A 19045-nucleotide genomic window follows, 5' to 3' on the forward strand; every position below is an offset into this window, starting at 1 on the left:
CTTGAAATGGATTGGCTTGGCTTGAAAGTGCGGCCATGCTAGGCGAGGAAGCACTCCTTCGCGAGGATTTACTACATCCATCATGGCTCCCGCGTTATCCATTAGCGGTCTAGTGCGTAATCATCCATGAACCGCTGTGTGTTTCCCCCAGTGCACGGCCCCTCCAGTCGCATCTCCCTATACGTCACTTCCCGGTCTTTCCCCCAACCCCCTCTGTAGCTGAGTACCCTGGTCTCCAGGAGCTCGCGCTATCAGTTTAATGTCTTGATTAATAAGGGACGCGCAGACGCCGTTTTTATTTTTATATATATTTTTTAAAAATCTCCTGGCGGCCTGTTTTTGAAGCCCCGGGGGGGGCTCCTCGTACCAGGGAGGGAACAGCAGAAGACTTTTACCTCCACCTTGTTCCCTACCCCAGGGCTGCGCGCCCCCCATCGCACAGTTCAGCAGACATGTATTCTGGAGCCAGCCCGGGTGAGTCCTCGCTTTACTCTTGTGTCCGCGCGCCCGAGTGGAAGGCTCGCGCCGCTCCCTCGGACTGCAGCCTAGAACACTGGGCTCGAGGACGGCCTCGCGCCGCCCGCTATGTGTGTGTGTTGTTTGTGGCAGGGACTGGCCGTTGGCTGCCTGCAGTGGTAGATGTGGAAGAGAGGCGGTGGGTGGTTTATCAGAGACCGGCACAGGTGGGGTGGCCCGTGAGTCATGGCTTCCAGTGGCCATCTCTCACGGAGAGACGAGTGTGTCACCGCCACCGACAGGGTGCACTTGAGACTGGCCCTATTACTCATAAGGACCAATGTCGGCTGCTTTTCTGAATCACAACAGTCTATCATGTGGCGCAGTGATGTTTGTGGCCGTGCTCGCTGTTAGGCGTACAACTCCACCCTGTATATAGAGGGTGTTCCCACCATGGTTACGTCCTATATGTTTATGGTGGGCGAATCCTACTGTGGCTGTAATGTCTGGGAGCACCCCACAGTATGTTCTGGAGTGACGGGCACCCCACTCTGGCATGACGTTGCAGGGTGGTGTCGTTAGGAACGATCTGTAGTGTGCAGAGCACTCCTACCGTGTTGTTTTGCCCCACAACCTAGCAGGGACAAGGGCGCAGCTTATTGTAATACCCATGCCAGTAAATCTTACTACTGTACGTTCCTCCCGTATTATGTCTACACTTCTGTTTCTTATAAACTTTCCTTCCCCCGTCTACAAGATGTACATTTTCGTGTTGATCCACCATGTGCCTGCAAAATGCCGATTACTAGGGATCGAGCATTCTCTTATAGAGTTGGAGAACGGTCTTGGCAATTATACAACTTCCATAGTGTTTAAACCGAGATGCACAAATAGTGTTTCTGAAGTGGTTTTAAATTTATACATCGAACATCTTTTTGCGGTTACGTTTTTCACCATATCTTTTACTTCAGGCATAATTAGATAATTATGTGTTGTTGATGTTTACTTGCCGTCTTCAGCTACATTGTGGCCTGCTAGCTCTCTTAAAGGAAACCACAATTTAAATAGTTAGTTTGAGGTTCGTCCAGTAGTATCAAAAGATATAAATTCCTTCATATTGGCTCAATCGGAGCATTGATTAAGCATTCGAGTCAAGATATACACAATGTTTTATTCAACTAATTTTTTATTTTACTGCTGTCTTAGCAACGAGGCAACTGATCATTTCATATGACACTTGCGGACAAAGAGAGAGTTCTGTTTATTTTTAAAGCATACTCTGAAATGTAAGCTTCATTGACAGTAGTGCCTATCTAAAATTAGTATTGTCAGTACATATTGTGACTGTCTTCCCTGTGTCCCCGATTGATAGGTGTGTCATTGGCAATTTGTGTAGCTGCGAAAACACTGCCAACTACAGACTTGTTATCCAGGCACTTGCCAAACTCCAAGTCACAATATTTTGATTCTGACCCAGGCATGGTCCTTTTCAATACCCGTTAAACCCAGTGTCGCCATCTAAGCTGTCAAATGAAGAGTGATTGAGCATTATGCAGCGTATGTGGAGCAGTGGGTTTAAACACAATAACCAGTTGGTCAAAAAATTACCCACTTTATGTATGCCTGTATCTATTTCGAAACTGATCTGCATTCAGAAAGGGACCAAATATTAATAAATGACTGGGCGTAGGCGTGTGGTAGAGTTAAGGACCCCAGGTAGTAGTATAATGCTCATATGAGGAGCAGAAGCAATGGAAAGTTGTTGGTTAACATGCGTGTAGCAGGAGTATGGGGATTGGAGACATTTGGGGAGGTTGAAAGGATACAGTATGGTATATCAAGTGGAGTGTAGAAAGGTCTGTATACCTTACATACTTCGGAGATACCTTAGATTTGCAAATCAACATCTGTTATCTCTTTCCTTGTTTAAAGAAAACTAGATTGCATGGGCGGAAGTGGGGGAGATAATGTTTCCCAATAACTCAGAGCCAAAAAGAAAAAAACAATTCTTAGAAAATAAGGGAGTCTACATCATCAATGAAGTCAGTGGTTGTGCATACACATACTTTGAGCAGTTTCTCTGGAATAAGAACCTCCCCAATATTAGTAAAAGCTGTGCTACACTATCTAACTGCGGAGAAAAGGAAAGTCAGGGTTTAAATGATGTGTGAAGACAAACACTGTGTTTGATCGAAGTGTGGGTTAAAGTACTAGTGTCTTCACTCCTTGCTAGCTACAAATCAGTGTTTAAGTGGGACACTGTTATTATAGTTGTCAGTCACACGCAAATCACGAAAAAACGATTCTGTTGATGCCGATGTTTTTCACCGAATGTAAATGAACATCAGTTATGTCAACACAACATTTTAAAATAGAACGTACATGGTTGGAGATTGGCCTGAGAGTTGCAGGTCATGAGGGATCATTTAAAAAAAAAAAAAAAGAAAATTGACAAGTAGTCTTAATGCAAGATAAACATTGACATGCTGTCACACCTAACGTGGGTGCAACTACCTTGATCAGTTTGGCACGGGTGCACGTTGGAAGATACTATAGCTTCTTTTGGTGTGCTGGAATTGATTTTGAGTTTAGCGGGCTGGTGAGTAGCTGCTCGTTGTGTAGAACAACGGTTCCTTACGCAGATCTGAGAAAGGTATTACTAAGTTTAAAATACTAAAATAATCACTTCCCAAGCTACCTTTTCTGGTTCATAATTTTTTGCTTGTTTTCTGTTATAAGTGAAACAAAATATATGCCGTTTTCGCCCATCTAAAATAACTTGTTGTACCTGAAATTATTGTCAGAATGACTGCATAAACAATCCCTGACACTTTTTGTCCTTATTGGGGTTAACACAACAATTTGTAAACGCTTGATGTTCCAATATGAGTGTTGGATGCAGTGGAGACAATTTTGTTCCATCTGGTAACAGTGATGGGTACCTTTGTAACTTAGTGATAGTAGAGACTGTCTGCATCTACTTTCTTTGCACAAGTCCTTTCCAGTTTGCTGTTGAAAAAACAATTTGTGTATTTGTGGTGCAGACCTCGGTAGTATAGGCTTTAACGTTAAGAATTACTATCAGATCTTACATTAATAAGCTAAGATTTAAGGATTGAGTATGAAGTTGTGGGTCAAAGATTGATTGTGAGCAGAACAGAGGTGGACCAAAAGATGATACATTGATTTGCCACGGGATTTTTGTAAATTCTACGAAGTATCTTGCGTTGTAGAAATTGTCATAGCAGTCTGCTGTTTGGTAATGAAAGGTACAGCAACGTTATCGGTTCACTTTGGCGATGATGTGGAACCATAGTAGATAATGCTCTCCTTTTTGGAATTAATGTTCAAGCATTTTACCCACTACCTTAGAGTAGCTCACAGGTTGAGTAAAATCCCTATGTGTTCTAACTTGCATGAATGCTTTAAAAACTGACTTCAGATTAAGAAAGTTGACCATGAAATGTTGTATTTGACTGGTGCTCTACGGAATATCAGTGAAAAGAATAGCTGAGCAGACGGAGTGTACTGAAAATCAAAGATAATAAGGAGACCGCAAGTTGTAGTATTTTCCTTTTGTGTCCTTAAAAGCATGTCCGCTTTGTCTTCATGTTCAAATGTAATAAACAAGTTGTAGCTTTATCAGTTCACACATTTGTATTTACTTTATGCTCCTAAGTGGCCTGACGTAAACGTAAGCCTGTGTAGGGGAACTTACGTTATCAGCTAAATCTTACCGTATATCTTCTTGTGTGGTTCACATGCTCTCTGTGCTCGACATTTTTATACAACTGCTAGGTGTGAGTGTTGTATGCAAGGCTGTCTGAACTAATGTTTGGAAAAGTTTGCAGGCATTACAAAGAGGCCTAAGAGAGCTTCTCACTTGAAACTCTTCTTAACTGCTAGAGTAGAAATCTAAACTTGCATTTGCTGTGGAGGCAAAAGGATTCTAACATTTAACCTGGCTTGTGTACAGGTGACCAAAACCAACAAAAGGCCACAGCAGTGGTGGATTTGAACCTAAACTTGATAACACCTGAGGTGCATATTAAAAGAAAATTATGCACATACAATTTTAGTAGAAAACCTCTTATCAAGACATAATGATGTCTTGAAGGTTGTCTCAGTCATAGTTGTTGCTTTCTTACCTTGCTTCCTGAAGTTGGAAACTTGCAGATACTAGTGCCATCTACCAGAGACAATGCTACACAACATATACCTCCAGCACTTGAAATCTGAGGGCTGCAGACTTGGTCCTGAAACATATAGTTGTGCATTTGTGGGATATTGGTGCAGCTTGGGTGAGTACAGTGGTCTGTTTATGGTTTTTCAGCAGTAGTTGAAATTGCATAATTCCTCTAGCCTCGACTGTAGCAGACAGCAGGATGCTTTTAGAAAATGTAGGCATCAAAGGTAAAACTGTTGTCAGAATCCTCAAATGATAGTGACCGGTTTGGTAAATTGCTTCTAATTAGTGAGAAAATAATGGATTGGTTTTGATTAGTACACCCACTTTTCTACCGACTGGCAAAGACCTATTACTTAGACTTTTTGGCCTGTTAACTTTATAATTAATAGTTTTAACTAGCACAGGGACTTCCACTTTGTCACATTGAGGTGAGAGAAAAAAACACATGTTTTTTGTTGCTTAGCTTCTTGAAGGCAGAACACATGGACAGGCAATGCTAAAGAATTTGTAACTTTACGCAGGAAGAGGATTTTTGTTTTCGGAGTATGCAGTAGCCTAAAAGAAACACTTATAATAGTGGCATTCCTGGGCACTTTGTCATTCTGAAGAGAAACTAGGCTATAATTTATTTAAGTCCATACCAAGTGGTTAACAAGCGACCATGCTTTACAGTACCAAACACTGCTGATAGAAATAACAGGAACATTGCTAAAACTCAGAGACTCGAATACCCTGAGCCTTCTGAACATCTTAACCTTCCATCAGATAGGGCCAATTTTTACAGCTGAAGTAAAAAGTCACGGTTGGAACCAACCCTTTCTTCAGAAGACATCCTGGACATGACTGCCAAATAAAAGACTGTGTTGAAACATGCTTTGACTGCCCGTTAAGCAACAAGGGCTGTTGAATACATTAAACAGCTTGAATCTTACTATGAAGAAGATGACAGTGTGTTAATTAACAAGGAAACTGGAACCCTGTATTGATTTATATGAAATGGGTTCTACGTACATGTATGTAATTTGGTCCTAGACCAGATTGAACATAATACATGGCTTTTGATGAAAGCACTATTGTAAAGTAAACTCCACTAAATAAGGTCGAATATGAGCTTTAATGGTAACTGGAACAACAGGGTAAAGGTACAGAAGAAAAGCTTCACCCTCCTCCTTGCGCTGCGAGCTCCTCCAGTATCTGCCCTATGCAAAACTAGCCTTTAATTTACCAGTTACTGAGGAGCTAGGCACGAGCATTATCAAGTTAAAATATCACAATCGCAGATTTCAGAATGTGTTAAATAACATATCATGACCACTTCCTCGTTCACAAGTTATTAAATAATAATACAACAAATACAATCTTAAAATAACTAATACAAAATTAAATTTATACCTTAAATCACTTACTATGTCCCACACAAAATCTGATAACCATGTTGGTCTACTACTCACACGTTTTTCCTTTTCCTACACAAAATCACCATTCAAACTTCCACCAACAACAACCAACTTTCTCTCATTTTCCTCATCTTGTCTATCCTGCGTCTCCATGGTAATACCTTCTACCTCCTCTGGGTCTTCCCCACACACCTCCTTCCTCTGCCACCCTTTCTCCTTATTCCTTCTGACTCTCATGCTCAGCCCTTTTTCTCCCAATATCCGCTGCCAATCCACCATCTTTCCATTCTAGGCTTACACTCTTATAAGTAACACCATCATTCCATACGTTCTCCCTGTTGAGTACAGCAGTTCTTTTCAAATTCCAAACCTTGCCATTACTCAACATGAGAGCACTATGCAATACTTAAATAGCCTTCAAATGTCAAGTGCACTGACCAGCATTACACTACCAGCCCTCTCACTGTCACCCACAATCATTACTGGTTTTCAACTATTTAGCTTCAATATCATGTAATGGTTTGCCTGGTCGTGCCACCCCAAACACAGATGGCCTCTTTCTTGCAATGTACAATTTTCCTGGGCTCTTTTCTATTTTGAATCTGAAAAGTAATTGTCTGAAACCCAATATTTCAATTTTCTCGCCAGAGAAGCCTTCTGGCGACTGAACCTCTGTCAATTGTTAACACATTTTTCCTTCCATACATTCTCATTTATGATTGTATAGGGTGATCCCAGATCTGCATCCATTTGAATATCCACCTCACCAACCTATATTAAGCAAATAGGTTTCTTCCTTCATTTGTCATTATCACTATTAACATTCAATTTAAATGAATCCTTTGTGCTAAATATTCAGTTGACTTTCTCCTACTCATCAGAATCTCCTTCCTCCTCAACACTCTTTACCTTAATATTTTTCTTTTTTTACGAACTTTTGCAAAATGCCCAAACTTACCACAAATGGAACATTTTACTTTGGTTGCACGGCATGGCTTCCTCTACGCAATATAGAAATCACTGTCACAACGGTAGCGTTTTAAACTTTATTTTTTATGACTTGGTGTTTATCTCTGATGCATAACCTTTATCTTTACCTTTAATTTTACTTATCACTTTATCTTGAGTGCTGCCAATCTCACCCGTAACAGCTTTTACACAATGGCTAGACATTTCGCCCTTTCTTATAATTGCTAACATTTCTTGTATTTCTGGATCTCCGTTAACCCATAATCTTTCCTGGATCGTAGGGTCTTTCATATGCATAACTACTTGATCACTTATAAGCTGTTCTTGTAATCAAATATGCAATCAATAGATAATTTGCGAAAAGCAGCCACATACTCATCCACACTCTCATTCCCTTTTTGCTCGCTCTTAAAGAACTTACATATAACTATGCCTATTCATACATCTTGTGCAAAATACTCATCAAGCATTGCAATATATTTTTCAAATGCATTTCTACCCCCAAGAGCCTGCAGCAATTGTTCAAACACTTTTAACCCTATGGGTCCCACAGAATGCAACAATGTCTTTTTTTTTGTTTTGTTCAGGTTCCCTTTTACCGTCGATGTACATAGTGTTTAAATGATTCTAAAAATAGGATTTGCACTCAGGAAATGTAATGCATGGTTCACCCCGAGCCGGCCAAAATGCTTGCAGAGGAGTTGGGGTAATTCTGGGTACTCATGACTACTGCTGCACTTAACCGTCAGACACGCCACAGCCAAAATGAGGAATGTAATAAAAGTGTCCCTTCACCCCAGGAGGGACTATTTCACTGTATAACTGGAATGTACTGTAAACAAAGGATTAATAAAAAAGAAAAAAAACGGTATCCAGGGTGTCCCAGCTCTCCAAACATCAACTGCCCAGATAACAATTGTGAGTAATAGCATGCCAACCATGTGGACCAAAATGTGTCAATTCCCAAAAGAGCGCATAGCATGCAAAACGGCCATGGGCAATTGAAAGCTGCGCGGTGGGGAGCTCGCCTAACAAAACAAAAACGAGACAGCTGCTGGCAAGATGTCGCTGGTGTAAAAACGTTGGTCCATCTTTACTGTTTCCTCACAACTTACAAGACAACGCTAAAGCCCTGCATGCCAAGATACGTTGGGTTACCAAGATATGCCGGGTTAACCAGAGGCACTCCGCACAGGCACGCACCCTTGCACATACACATTCAAACAATGCAGTACAGCCAAGCAGGGAGAAAAGCGGTAAGAGGCATTTTAAACCCCCTCACCAGTACTAGAGTCCGCTGCAGCAGGAGGTTCAAAGACACCTTCAATCGTCATTATTTGCTGTTCCTTAGAAAGTTCTTCAAAAGGATCCTCCACGAATCGAACATAATTCTCACATGTAGTTCTGCGATGTTCCAGGTGCTCGTGCCACTTTGGCAAGTAAGCTCCACTAAATAAGGTCCAATATGAGCTTTAGTGGTAAGTGGAACACCAGGGTAAAGATACATGAGAATGCCTGCACCCTCCTCCTTGCTGTGCCAGCTCCTCCAGCAACTACCTGTACAAAATCTAGAATTCCCCAGTTACTAAGGAGTTAGACACGAGCATTAAAAAGTTAAACCATAACAATCACAGGTTGCAGAATTCATTACATTTCATGAAATAACAGCTATCTACTACTAAGGAAACTTGTTATTGACGTGTACATTGACTGCCTAGTGCAGTTACACATGATGCTAAAATCCTTACACGCCGCACTCGGTTTGTGTATCTCCACCAAGTTCCTGCGCAATCATGGCCTTGGTATGTAACACGCTTCAATAGGTGTGCGTATCACAGGTAACTGACAGCATGCTTGTTTCCGGTCCAGGGAAGACATGGCTTGGCAGTTCGGGCTGGACTGTTCCCACAAGGCACAGGGTCAGACTGATTTGCATATAGCCATGTCTGAACTGGGTTGGCTGAGTGAACTAAAGAATGGTGATGGATTAAACCCAGATCAATTGACTGGGGGTGAGTGTTTGATTTGTTGAAACGCTCCGTCCATCATCCCCTTTTGTATCGCTTTGTTCGCCCTAAGTGTGGCAGGGTATGCTCAGACGTGAGTCCCTCGTTCACTTGGCCACTGGATTCAAGATAGCCTGGCTGATGAGGATTATGAATCGGGAACCGGTCCCAGGATGCTTGTTTCCGGTCCAGGGAAGACATGGCTTGGCAGTTCGGGCTGGACTGTTCCCACAAGGCACAGGGTCAGACTGATTTGCATATAGCCATGTCTGAACTGGGGTGGCTGAGTGAACTAAAGAAGGGTGATGGATTAAACCCAGATCAATTGACTGGGGGTGAGTGTTTGATTTGTTGAAACGCTCTGTCCATCATCCCCTTTTGTATCGCTTTGTTCGCCCTAAGTGTGGCAGGGTATGCTCAGACGTGAGTCCCTTGTTCACTTGGCCACTGGATTTAAGATAGCCTGGCTGATGAGGATTATGAATCCGAAACCGGTCCCAGGATGCTTGTTTCCGGTCCAGGAAAGACATGGCTTGGCAGTTCGGGCTGGACTGTTCCCACAAGGCACAGGGTCAGACTGATTTGCATATAGCCATGTATGAACTGGGGTGGCTGAGTGAACTAAAGAATGGTGATGGATTAAACCCAGATCAATTGACTGGGGGTGAGTGTTTGATTTGATGAAACGCCCCGTCCATCATCCCCTTTTGTATAACTGACAGCATGCAACATTACCTGTTGATACACGTAGTATGCGTATTACCATTAATTTACTGAGGAGTTAAACCAGGAAATCTTTAAAGATTGTTTAGCTCTCGACCATGGGAATCGCTTCCCCTGGCTCAGATATGATTATAACTTGACATTGCAATTGGGCCGACCCGAGTTATATAACTCGCCTGAGAAGCTGTCGAAGGGGGACATCAAATGGGTCAAGGATTCATATCTCTCAATGGCTGCCATGGCTAGAGAAGATAGGAAGTTGGCAAAGCTGACGCTAAGGGCTCATCAACTGCGGAAAACCACCATGTCTATTGAACCATATTTGGTTAGCGTTACAAACCCCAACCATCGATTCTTACTGGTCAGATTTAGGCTGAACCAAGTTCATTTCCTCCTTGCAGAGTCATCAGGATGGAAGAGGGTGGAAGAGTTGGGGGTTTGTTCATGTGATGATTTTTCCACACAGGATACAATGCACTTTATTTTTTTCTGTGATCGCTTTACCGCTATCCGGAGGCGTTTTATCCTCCCAATCCTAGCTAATAAAGGCTTTTTACAAGCTAAGCCAGCTCTTCTTTACCTCCAGCAATTATTAAATGTGTGGGAAATTTTTAATGTCGCTAGCTTCCTCACTTCGGCCGTAAGAATCATGAGAAAAAATAAGCTATGTATAACCAGCCCCAAAGCACCTATCTGAATTAATTGAATGTATGGTTGTCTCAGCTCAGTAATGTGGTTTTATGAAATTCGCCCAAAATGAATTTGAACATATGTATTGTGTATTTAAATTTTTTCCATACTGTTACTATTTTTATACGTAATTCATGGTTTTATAATTCCTTGGTATAATATTTGTAGTATGCTTTTATGGTTTTAAAACAATCAGAATAAAGTATTTTAACTGACTACTGAGGCATGTTATACAGTTAAATAAAATTTAGCGATGAAGTGAAATTTGGCGACATGCTGCAAGAGATGCGTTTTGTCACTGCTGAAACCGCTAACTGAAGTGAAGCAACTGTCGACACGCTGCTACTGAACTTGGGCTTCAAAGATGGCTACTTCACGCAATGTACTGGCTTGTGCATTGCTTGTAGGACTTCACACACAATGGCGGCTGATGTCTCGCGTAGCACCCATGCAATCTTGCATTGATTTATGGGAATGCTCGCACTGAGCTCCCCGTCTTGCAATGACTTGTTAGATCTCAAACTGGCAATCACTCTGCTTGCTCTCCCCCTTCACCTTACTGCCTGAGGAGTGTGCATGATAGGCACAAAGTCCTAAGTAGAACGCTCTCTCACTGACCAGAAGACCCTGCTCAAAAGATGGGACGGCCGCCGAGAATCTTCGTTAGATTCAACAAATCTTCAACACAAGACTGCAGGTAGGGACTGGATGGTCCTCAACTTGTCACCAATTTGTAGTGACAATGCCACACAGATTGTTGAGTTTAAAGCTGGTTTATTGGGAATGCAAAGGGCGTGCAAGCATGCACGTCTTCCCTGACCGAAGTAACTGTCACCACCCTCATGGTTCCTTGGTCAGAACCGTAACCATGGTATTAGCTGTGACCTCCACCCCAAAATCTGGCAACATCATATCCTAGCAACACCACATTGGAGTGTGAGAGTAAAGTAGCAACAACGTAAATTTTGACCAGACTGTTTAAAGACGTGCACCCACACCAAAATACTGCTGTTGTATTTATGAAATTGTTCATCCATTTGTGTCTCCTTCGATTTAAGTACCAACAACAAACTGATTAGTAAAATGTAACCAAATAGAGTTTAAAAAAAAAGTCATAACCTTTATTGAAGAAGTTTAAGCAAGACACATTACATTGTGCTACAGAGCAGTTCAAATTATCACAGTATAGACCAAGTAAAGCATTCAGAAACAAGTCGACTGCACCTTGTAAGTAACATGAACACGTTCAGGCTGAAATCACAGCATCATTGCACGGGGGTCCCTCGCCACATAGGGGTCACACATTTGACTATAACTTCAATGGTGAATGCCGCGGGATGGGGGGTCTATAAGGAGGGGGGAGGCAGTCACCAGCCAGCACCGGCGGCTGCCGCGGGTGCAAAGCCGTCAGGGAGCGCTGGAGAGGCAGCGCCGCTGGGAAGGATACGGGAGTGGAGGTAAGCCACCAGAGGGCCCCAAATGTCAACAGGTCGGGACTTAGCAGGTAGTAAGTCCGATAACCGAGTCTGACACAGAGTGGCTTCTTCAAGCGAGCTCTCAACCATAGGAGCAGGTCTGCGACCCCAACACATAGCCACCCTACGCCTGGCCAGGACCAGCAGCATCGCAATCAGGCGTCGAGAAGCATCTGGACAGAATTTTACGAAACCAAGTAGGCACAGGGAAGGGTCAGGATGCACTGTGGTGCTAGTAATGTCCAAAATAGTGGAGCACACCACCTGCCAGAGACCTTAGGGCATAACCACGCTAAATGTGCGAAGTCCGCAGCGGGGGCAGCACAATTCATACTAGTGTCATTTGGAATGAGCCAGAGCTTGTGGAGCGGAGCAGGGGGTGCGGTACAGCCTTGTGGAGCTGATAATTTGGTGACCGCTTCTTCGTCTGGTTGCAGCAGTATAGCCAGTCAGCCTGCGCAATGTCCATACCAAGATCCGAGCCCCATGACTCCCGCGCACGGTCTGTAGAAATGGAGGTGGACGTTAGAGTAAAAGCGTATAATTTGGCGACTAATTTGTGTGGGGATGTATATATAAAGTCAAAAGCCGGCATAGTGGGTGGGGGCTGAGGGAATGTAGAGTATAGTTTCCGACAAATAGCCAAAGCTGGTAGAATAAAAGCGTGTCCAACGGGCCTGAGGAGTCAGGAAGGGAGTAAAAAGTGTTCCCTGGGTAAAGATCCGCCACTGTCCGCAAACCCAAATGCGTCACATGCCAGAAGGCTGGAGTGGGGGGAAATTCGGGTGGTTCACAATTGGCACAGCATTTGCAGAGAGTAAGGGAAGATTGGAGAGCCGGCGAAGGCCGTACCAGGCCCAGTGCAAAGTCTCGACTGTGTCCACCTCCGCCAGCGGGCACACCGCCGGCACGAACAATGCTGTGGACAAAGGCCAGGGGGATGCTATATCCGTCTCCATGGCGACATGAGGTTGAAAAGGGGTAGGATGAATCCAAGAAGTGCAGAAAGCTGGCCTGAGCGCACAAGGCATAGATCTTGAAATCAGGAGCGCCCTAACCTCTGACAGACATGGGGAGAGTGAGGATGTCGTATGCGACTCTTGTCTGTTTACCCGCCCAGACGAGCGAAATGATTAGGCAGCGCAATTTGTGAAAAAAGGAGTGATGAGAGGGATAGGAACGTTAAAAACAGGTAGAGAAATGTTGTCAAGACCACCAACTTATCGATTGCGATCCGGCTAGCCAGGGATAGCGGGAGCCGGCTCCAAGTCGGAATCCTGGATTCCAACCAATCAACTGCACAACCGAAGTTAGATCTCTACAGTTCGTCCAGGTCCCTACTTAGCCAGGTGCCTAGATAGCGCGTGGGGCCAGAGGCCCACACAAACCAACAGAATATAGCTGAGAATAAAAGTCTAGGAAGCGGGACTTCATCTCCTCCGGGCATGTAGTCCTAGACGATCCCCCGTCGCTAAGGACTGTAATATAGGAAGCTGCATGTGGTGGGCGGAGGAGATTGGCTAAAGTATGTCCCGGCGGTCGCCTTCACCGAAGCGGCGAGCCTGGCCCTCCCTGCTCGAGAAGGAAAGTTCGCGGTCTGCTTCTTCAGAAAATTCTGTGTGTTTTGGGCGTATTAGTGCCAGCGTATCGGGACTGGGGTGTGCTGCCTGGGAGGCATCCAGATCTTTTATTTCCGTCTCGAGCTTGGCCAGAGGGGTATGGATGGAACGAAGAACACTGGCCTGTTTGGAAATGCATTCGCCCCGAAAGACGGTCTTGAAACCTTCCCAGAGTAACGAAGCTGAGTCCACAGATCCCGTGTTTAAGTAAAAAACATTAGTAATAGCAGTTTGAATGTCCGCTCAAAAGACAGTGTCTTGGAAGGCGTTTGGGGGGAGACGCCAGGTGAATGCACGTTGCGGGGAGTGGGGAAGACTGAGGCGGATCTGGACCGGCACATGGTGAGAGAAGGTACGCTCCATGTGAGTTGCGTCGGTGAGCCAGATCAAGACACATGGGGAGGTCAGCCAGAAATCTATCCGTGACCAACAGCCCCTAGCACTGGTAATACAGGTTCCCTCATGGGCATCAGGCCGAAGGTGGTGCCAAGCATCGACGTGAGGGCTGCGGTGGTGCGCGGGTGGGACGTATAGGAACCAGACGGATCAAGTGTCGCCGATAGTGACATTAAATCCCCTTCCCGTGGAGATGAGGTGCCATGTGTGATTTAAGAAGTCTGGATCGTCCGAGTTGGGACCGTAGACCGCGGCGATCGTCATGGGCTGGGCCAATAGTGATCATTGGGGGGGATTACATACCTGCCCTCAGGATCCGTAAGTGCCTGAGCGGTGTGCCAGGGTAGACCCCTGCGTATCAGAGTAGAAACCCCCCTAGCATATGAAGAGTAGGTAGAAGAGTGTGATTCCCCCCAATAGCGCGCCTTGATTCTGGAGAGGGTGCCAAGCATCAGGTGTGTCTCCTGTAAGAGGCATATGTCCACCCTGTGTCGCTGTAAGTGTGAGTGGATCAGCCTGGCCTTACGGTGGTCATTTGGGCCACGGACATTCCCGGTCCAACAGACGGTGTCAGTCATGAGGAGGTGGCCCTTATGTGTGACGTTACGCAGCTCAGGTGCGGAGCACTTCGAGCAGGTACAATCAGTGCATCAGGGACGTCTGCTGGCAGGACAGCATGGGGGAACACGCAGGCATTGTTCTGGCAGATATGGAGCAAAGATGCAGATTGCGCCGGTGAGCAGGGGTAGCGCCCTGTACACACAGACCAGGCAAATGCAGCAAGCAAGTGGGAGGAGGGACTAAAGGAGCAGTGTTTTCATAGAATGTGGATAACAATTGACTTGAGGCAGGAAGCACAATGCAGTGTTGCAGTCCAGACATGTGAAAGCAGTACATAACAAACCAACGGTGGCAAAGTAAAGCCACGTCCCCAATATAGGACACTTGAATCATTATCACTAAGACGATCAGCGCTGTCGAGCTGAGATTTAGGAGGGGAGGAGCGGGCCTCTTTTTTAAGTTTCTTGGCAAATGCCAGGGCCTCTTGGATCTGGAAAGATGAGTGTTTTGGCACCCTGACGGACCCTCAGTTTCGCCGGGTAGGCCAAGGTGTGCGAGACAGCATGCTTCTGAAGAATGCGCTTGGCAGGAAGGAATTCTCGCCGGGCTGCTTGGACAGTGAAGGTGTAGTCCAGGTAGAAGGATAGTGCGTTACCCTGGTGGTTGATGGTGCCCTTATCTCGTGCCGCATGAAGAATGGCGTCCCAAACCCGGTAATTCTAGATTTCAGCAATGATGGGACGTGGAGGCAGCCCGGGACCGGGACGCGGACCAAGAGACCCATGTGCACGCTTCATAATGAACACTGGGGAGAGGACATCGCCGAAGAGCTCCTTGATCAGTTGTTCCACAAAGTCCTCCATCTCTGAAATGTTGGTGGGTTCTTGAAGGCCTGTGATGCCAAGGTTGCTCTGGCGGGAGCGGGCCTCTAAATCCTCGTTCTTCTCCTGAATGACTGCCAAGATTTTATCCTTCTGGAGTAGTTTCTGGAGGTCTTGGGTGGCAGCATCTTCGGCTTCCGACACCCTGGACTCAACATGGAGTAAACGATTATCGTGGGAGTCAACACGGGCCTTTACTGAGTCGAGACAGGCTGAGAGTTGGTCCAGCTGGGTCGCGATTCCAGTCACGGTCAACTTGACATCGAGCATGATTGCTTTAAGGTTGTCATCCCGATTTAGGAGGGGGGCGGCCATAGTGGCAGTAGAGTTGGCACCGTCTGAGCCAGCACCGTCCTGTCGGGAGGACCTTCGGAGCTCAAAGGCTATCTTGGGCTGCTTTGGGTCAGTTTTCCCCATGACGAGAGACCCAGCTGACAGGAGTGAGGCCTACTAGAAACAAAAGGCAGCAAATGATGACAGGGGCACGCTGTCTGCCAGCAGCTGGTGGTGCGAGGCGAATAAAAGCCGAACAAAACCCCCCCCAATGGAGGCCGCTGCAGTCCGGAGAAAAGACCCCAGGGATATGAGAGGCAATGGGCATCCAAGGCAGTGAGTTAGTAGAGCAAAAAGTTTCACTTTATTTACAGCCTCCCGCTTAAACGAAAGGCAAATGAGGGAGGCCAGCAGAGGCACAAGCCAGCGTCAGATGGACATACCATAGGCGAACTTCCAGTCTCACAGGGTCGCGGATAGCGAGGTTAGGGGAGACGCAGAGGAGCTGACAGCCAACAAGCCCGTGAGATGATCGAAAATGGCCGCTTGTCACACACTAGATCGCAAGTCCAGGCCACAACACGCCGAGGGCAGGAAGATTTTGGGGCGCTCCACAGGCTACAAGGGGCCAGGCCAGGCGAGAAAGGCACATCCAGGCGTTGATCACGGTAGCAGGATAGTCCCGGGACCAACGCTGCTCTAGGAACTCGCTGGAGCCACAGTGCCCGTCAATAGAGGAATAGAAGCGCTCCGCGCGGGATCTCACGTGTGCAGGCCTCAACGGCGGCGAGATGAGACCAGTGCCGGTGTGGGGGCGGGTTCGTCAAGCTCCAGCTGCACCCCCCTGGCTGGGAACAGTCAGACGAGAGGCTCAGCGGTGCCACAGCAGGCCTGAGGTCCGAACCCCGCAACACGGCCTACGGGGGGAGATCCAGGGCCGAGGGTGGTTGGTTTAGCAGATGGGCCAGGCGCTGGGCAGTTAGACGTCAGCCGTGGGCAGCGCCGGCTTGGCAGAACGGCGGCCAGTGGGGAGGGAGGGCGGCCGCCAAACTGAGGCAGCACCAGCGGGGAGCTGCGGTGGGCCCACCGCTGATGTCACCGAGACCGGGTGCCCGTGGCCAAGGAGGTGATAGAGCGAAAGCGCCTATGCCGCGGCACCCCTGGCCAGGCGGAACAGCCCGCGGGCCCCCAACCCCGCCAACAAAACCACACAGGCGGCGCTACTCACCTGGTGATGACGGTCGCCGTCCCCAGAGCGTGCATTGGCTGTGTGCGGCACCAGGAGTTCACTGCGGCCCAGAGTAGGAAAGGCCGACCCTCGCAGGTCCCAGCTGGGAGACAGCAGCGTGATGGTTCGGCGCCTCTCGTGAAGCGGAGTCAGGAATCAGCGTGATGTGCAGTTTAGGATGCCTGCAGGATTTTGCCGGATTATTAAGCTTGGCTGGCAGAGCCCACTCAGAGTGCGGCCATCTTGCAGCCGGCCAAGCCACACCCCCCTGTAACCGAAGAGTTGCTAAAGTGGGGAGCTCTATGCCCTGCCTTGCCGCCTTCAGTGGTTACCTGTATAGCTTTTGTTGTTAAAGATCACCCTTTATGCCAGAAAAGCTGTACACAGTCTAGCCATTTTAGAGCCGTTGTTGTTTGAGATAAATTGCAAACACATGTAGGGTTTAGATGGGTATTGTCTGTGCTCCTTAGGACAGTCTCAGCTAGTCCGGCCTATATTGTGTTCTAGCCTAGCCGGCAGCTAAAGACCATAGTGATTGGAACATTGACAGCCTTGCGCTAAAGGAAGAAAGGTTAAATAATTGCATTTTAAGCTTACTGTATCAATATTTACTTTTATTTCCTTCAGTTTTTGCTCGCCAAAATAAAATGATTACTACCCTCCTTCTCCCATCGTATTGGCTTTACAGACTGCAAATTGCGTAGTGGTGACAGAATGTTAAGCTGCATGGGTTGCACCTGAAACATGTCATCATCATTGCAACAGCAACCGTAGACAAAGTAAATTGGGCCTGCAGCGTTTAATGATCACTTGATGAGCGTTCAGTGTGAAGCAGAGCTAGGCGTTTGTTAAAAAAATATATTTTCGCAGACACCAATTTAAGGTGTTGATATTTATTTTTTGGATTACATTTTTGAATATACAATCACCATGGAGAGCTTCTCTGCTCACATAAAATACAAACGGTGGTAGTATATGGCAGAATTTAAAGCAGCAATTGCAAATCGAGGATGCAAGAGGGCAGAACTCTTGGATAGGGACGATATTTGGATGTAAACACACAGTCCATTGTGTATAGAACCTGCATGGACCTTTGGGAAGGGTTTACAAGATGATGCAACATAGCCATATGCTGGAAGCCTCCGTGCTTTTTGAAAATTATTGGTGATGCACGTGCTTCTGCACCTTCCTGACATATGAATTGATATGTCTTCGTCATTCAGGTTGAGTTTGAATGACTGCTAGAACTTCTATTTGAATATATGTGTTGATTAAAGTGTCCAAGTGGAGTGTATAGCTTTCTTTTGTTAATCTAATATATTGAGGATTGTGCAGGCGTAGATAATAAACTTACCTAGTGAAACCACCTTCAGAACCACCTTCAGACTATGTCCGGTGTAGTAAAATAAGCTAAATCCAATATCTTACATTCAGTTCTGTAGGAGAAAAGCCCTGTTAACCTTTTGCCCTGTGTGTGAGTTCCTTTACGCATCCTGCCCTGTTACTCCTTGTACTATCTTTTTCCGGTTACTCTTTTTGCCCTCCCTTCGTTTGCTTACTCCTCTTTAAAATCTTTTTGTCTACCCACTAAATTATTTTTGGCTCACGCTCCCCATTTATCTTTTCTCAGACCACACTGGCGTCGTATTTTTTTTTAGGTCTGGTTTGACATAGCAGCTGTCGCTTGACCTTTTGTAGTCCACCTAAAAATGAGCATTCAGGAATACTACAGAGAAGGGCTGTGGCTCCACACACATCTTGGTTGCCAGTAGTACAGTATTTAATTGGCCAATAGTTGGTCTTCTCAAAAATAGTTTTATTGGAGTTTATGTTCAGTACAGTGTTCATAAAATGCTTTGCAGGTGCATTATTATCTCCCATTGCCCTGCACCACGCCTGTAACCTGGCACCTCAAACTATAATAACCATAGAGTTGACGGGGAAAAAAAACAATAGCCCGCCATGCTATTTGTGCCAGCAGTGACAGGTCCGGTACAACATTGCTGGTAAGCTCGGCGGGGAGACTGGGGGACACTACCGGGACGATTGCTGACTACAGTGGAGGGCTTTCAATACCTCGGAATCTATATAACCCTAGATAGAACACTATCATTCCAACGTAACTTGGAGCGCGTAATCTTGAACTCAGTAGCTGACATGGATCGCTGGAGGCAGCTCCCAC

At 46.0% G+C, this 19045-nt stretch overlaps 1 protein-coding gene across 4 annotated transcripts in view; it reads left to right on the top strand.

The window, feature by feature from the left end:
* The first annotated feature begins 203 nt into the window (after nucleotides 1-203).
* The window catches only part of AGO2 (argonaute RISC catalytic component 2), a 472903-nt gene continuing 454061 nt past the window's right edge, over nucleotides 204-19045 (top strand). For 2 of the 4 annotated variants that reach the window (XM_078686698.1, XM_078686701.1), the window contains exon 1: nucleotides 204-474. In XM_078686698.1, coding sequence (XP_078542824.1) covers nucleotides 453-474 — 22 coding nt within the window. In that variant the 5' untranslated portion in view covers nucleotides 204-452. The remainder of the gene's footprint in view (nucleotides 475-19045) is intronic. The other 2 variants (XM_078686697.1, XM_078686700.1) reach the window with 1 other exon arrangement.

This window comes from Lissotriton helveticus, chromosome 4_1, assembly GCF_964261635.1.
Source record: "Lissotriton helveticus chromosome 4_1, aLisHel1.1, whole genome shotgun sequence".
Classification (NCBI taxonomy): domain Eukaryota; kingdom Metazoa; phylum Chordata; class Amphibia; order Caudata; family Salamandridae; genus Lissotriton; species Lissotriton helveticus.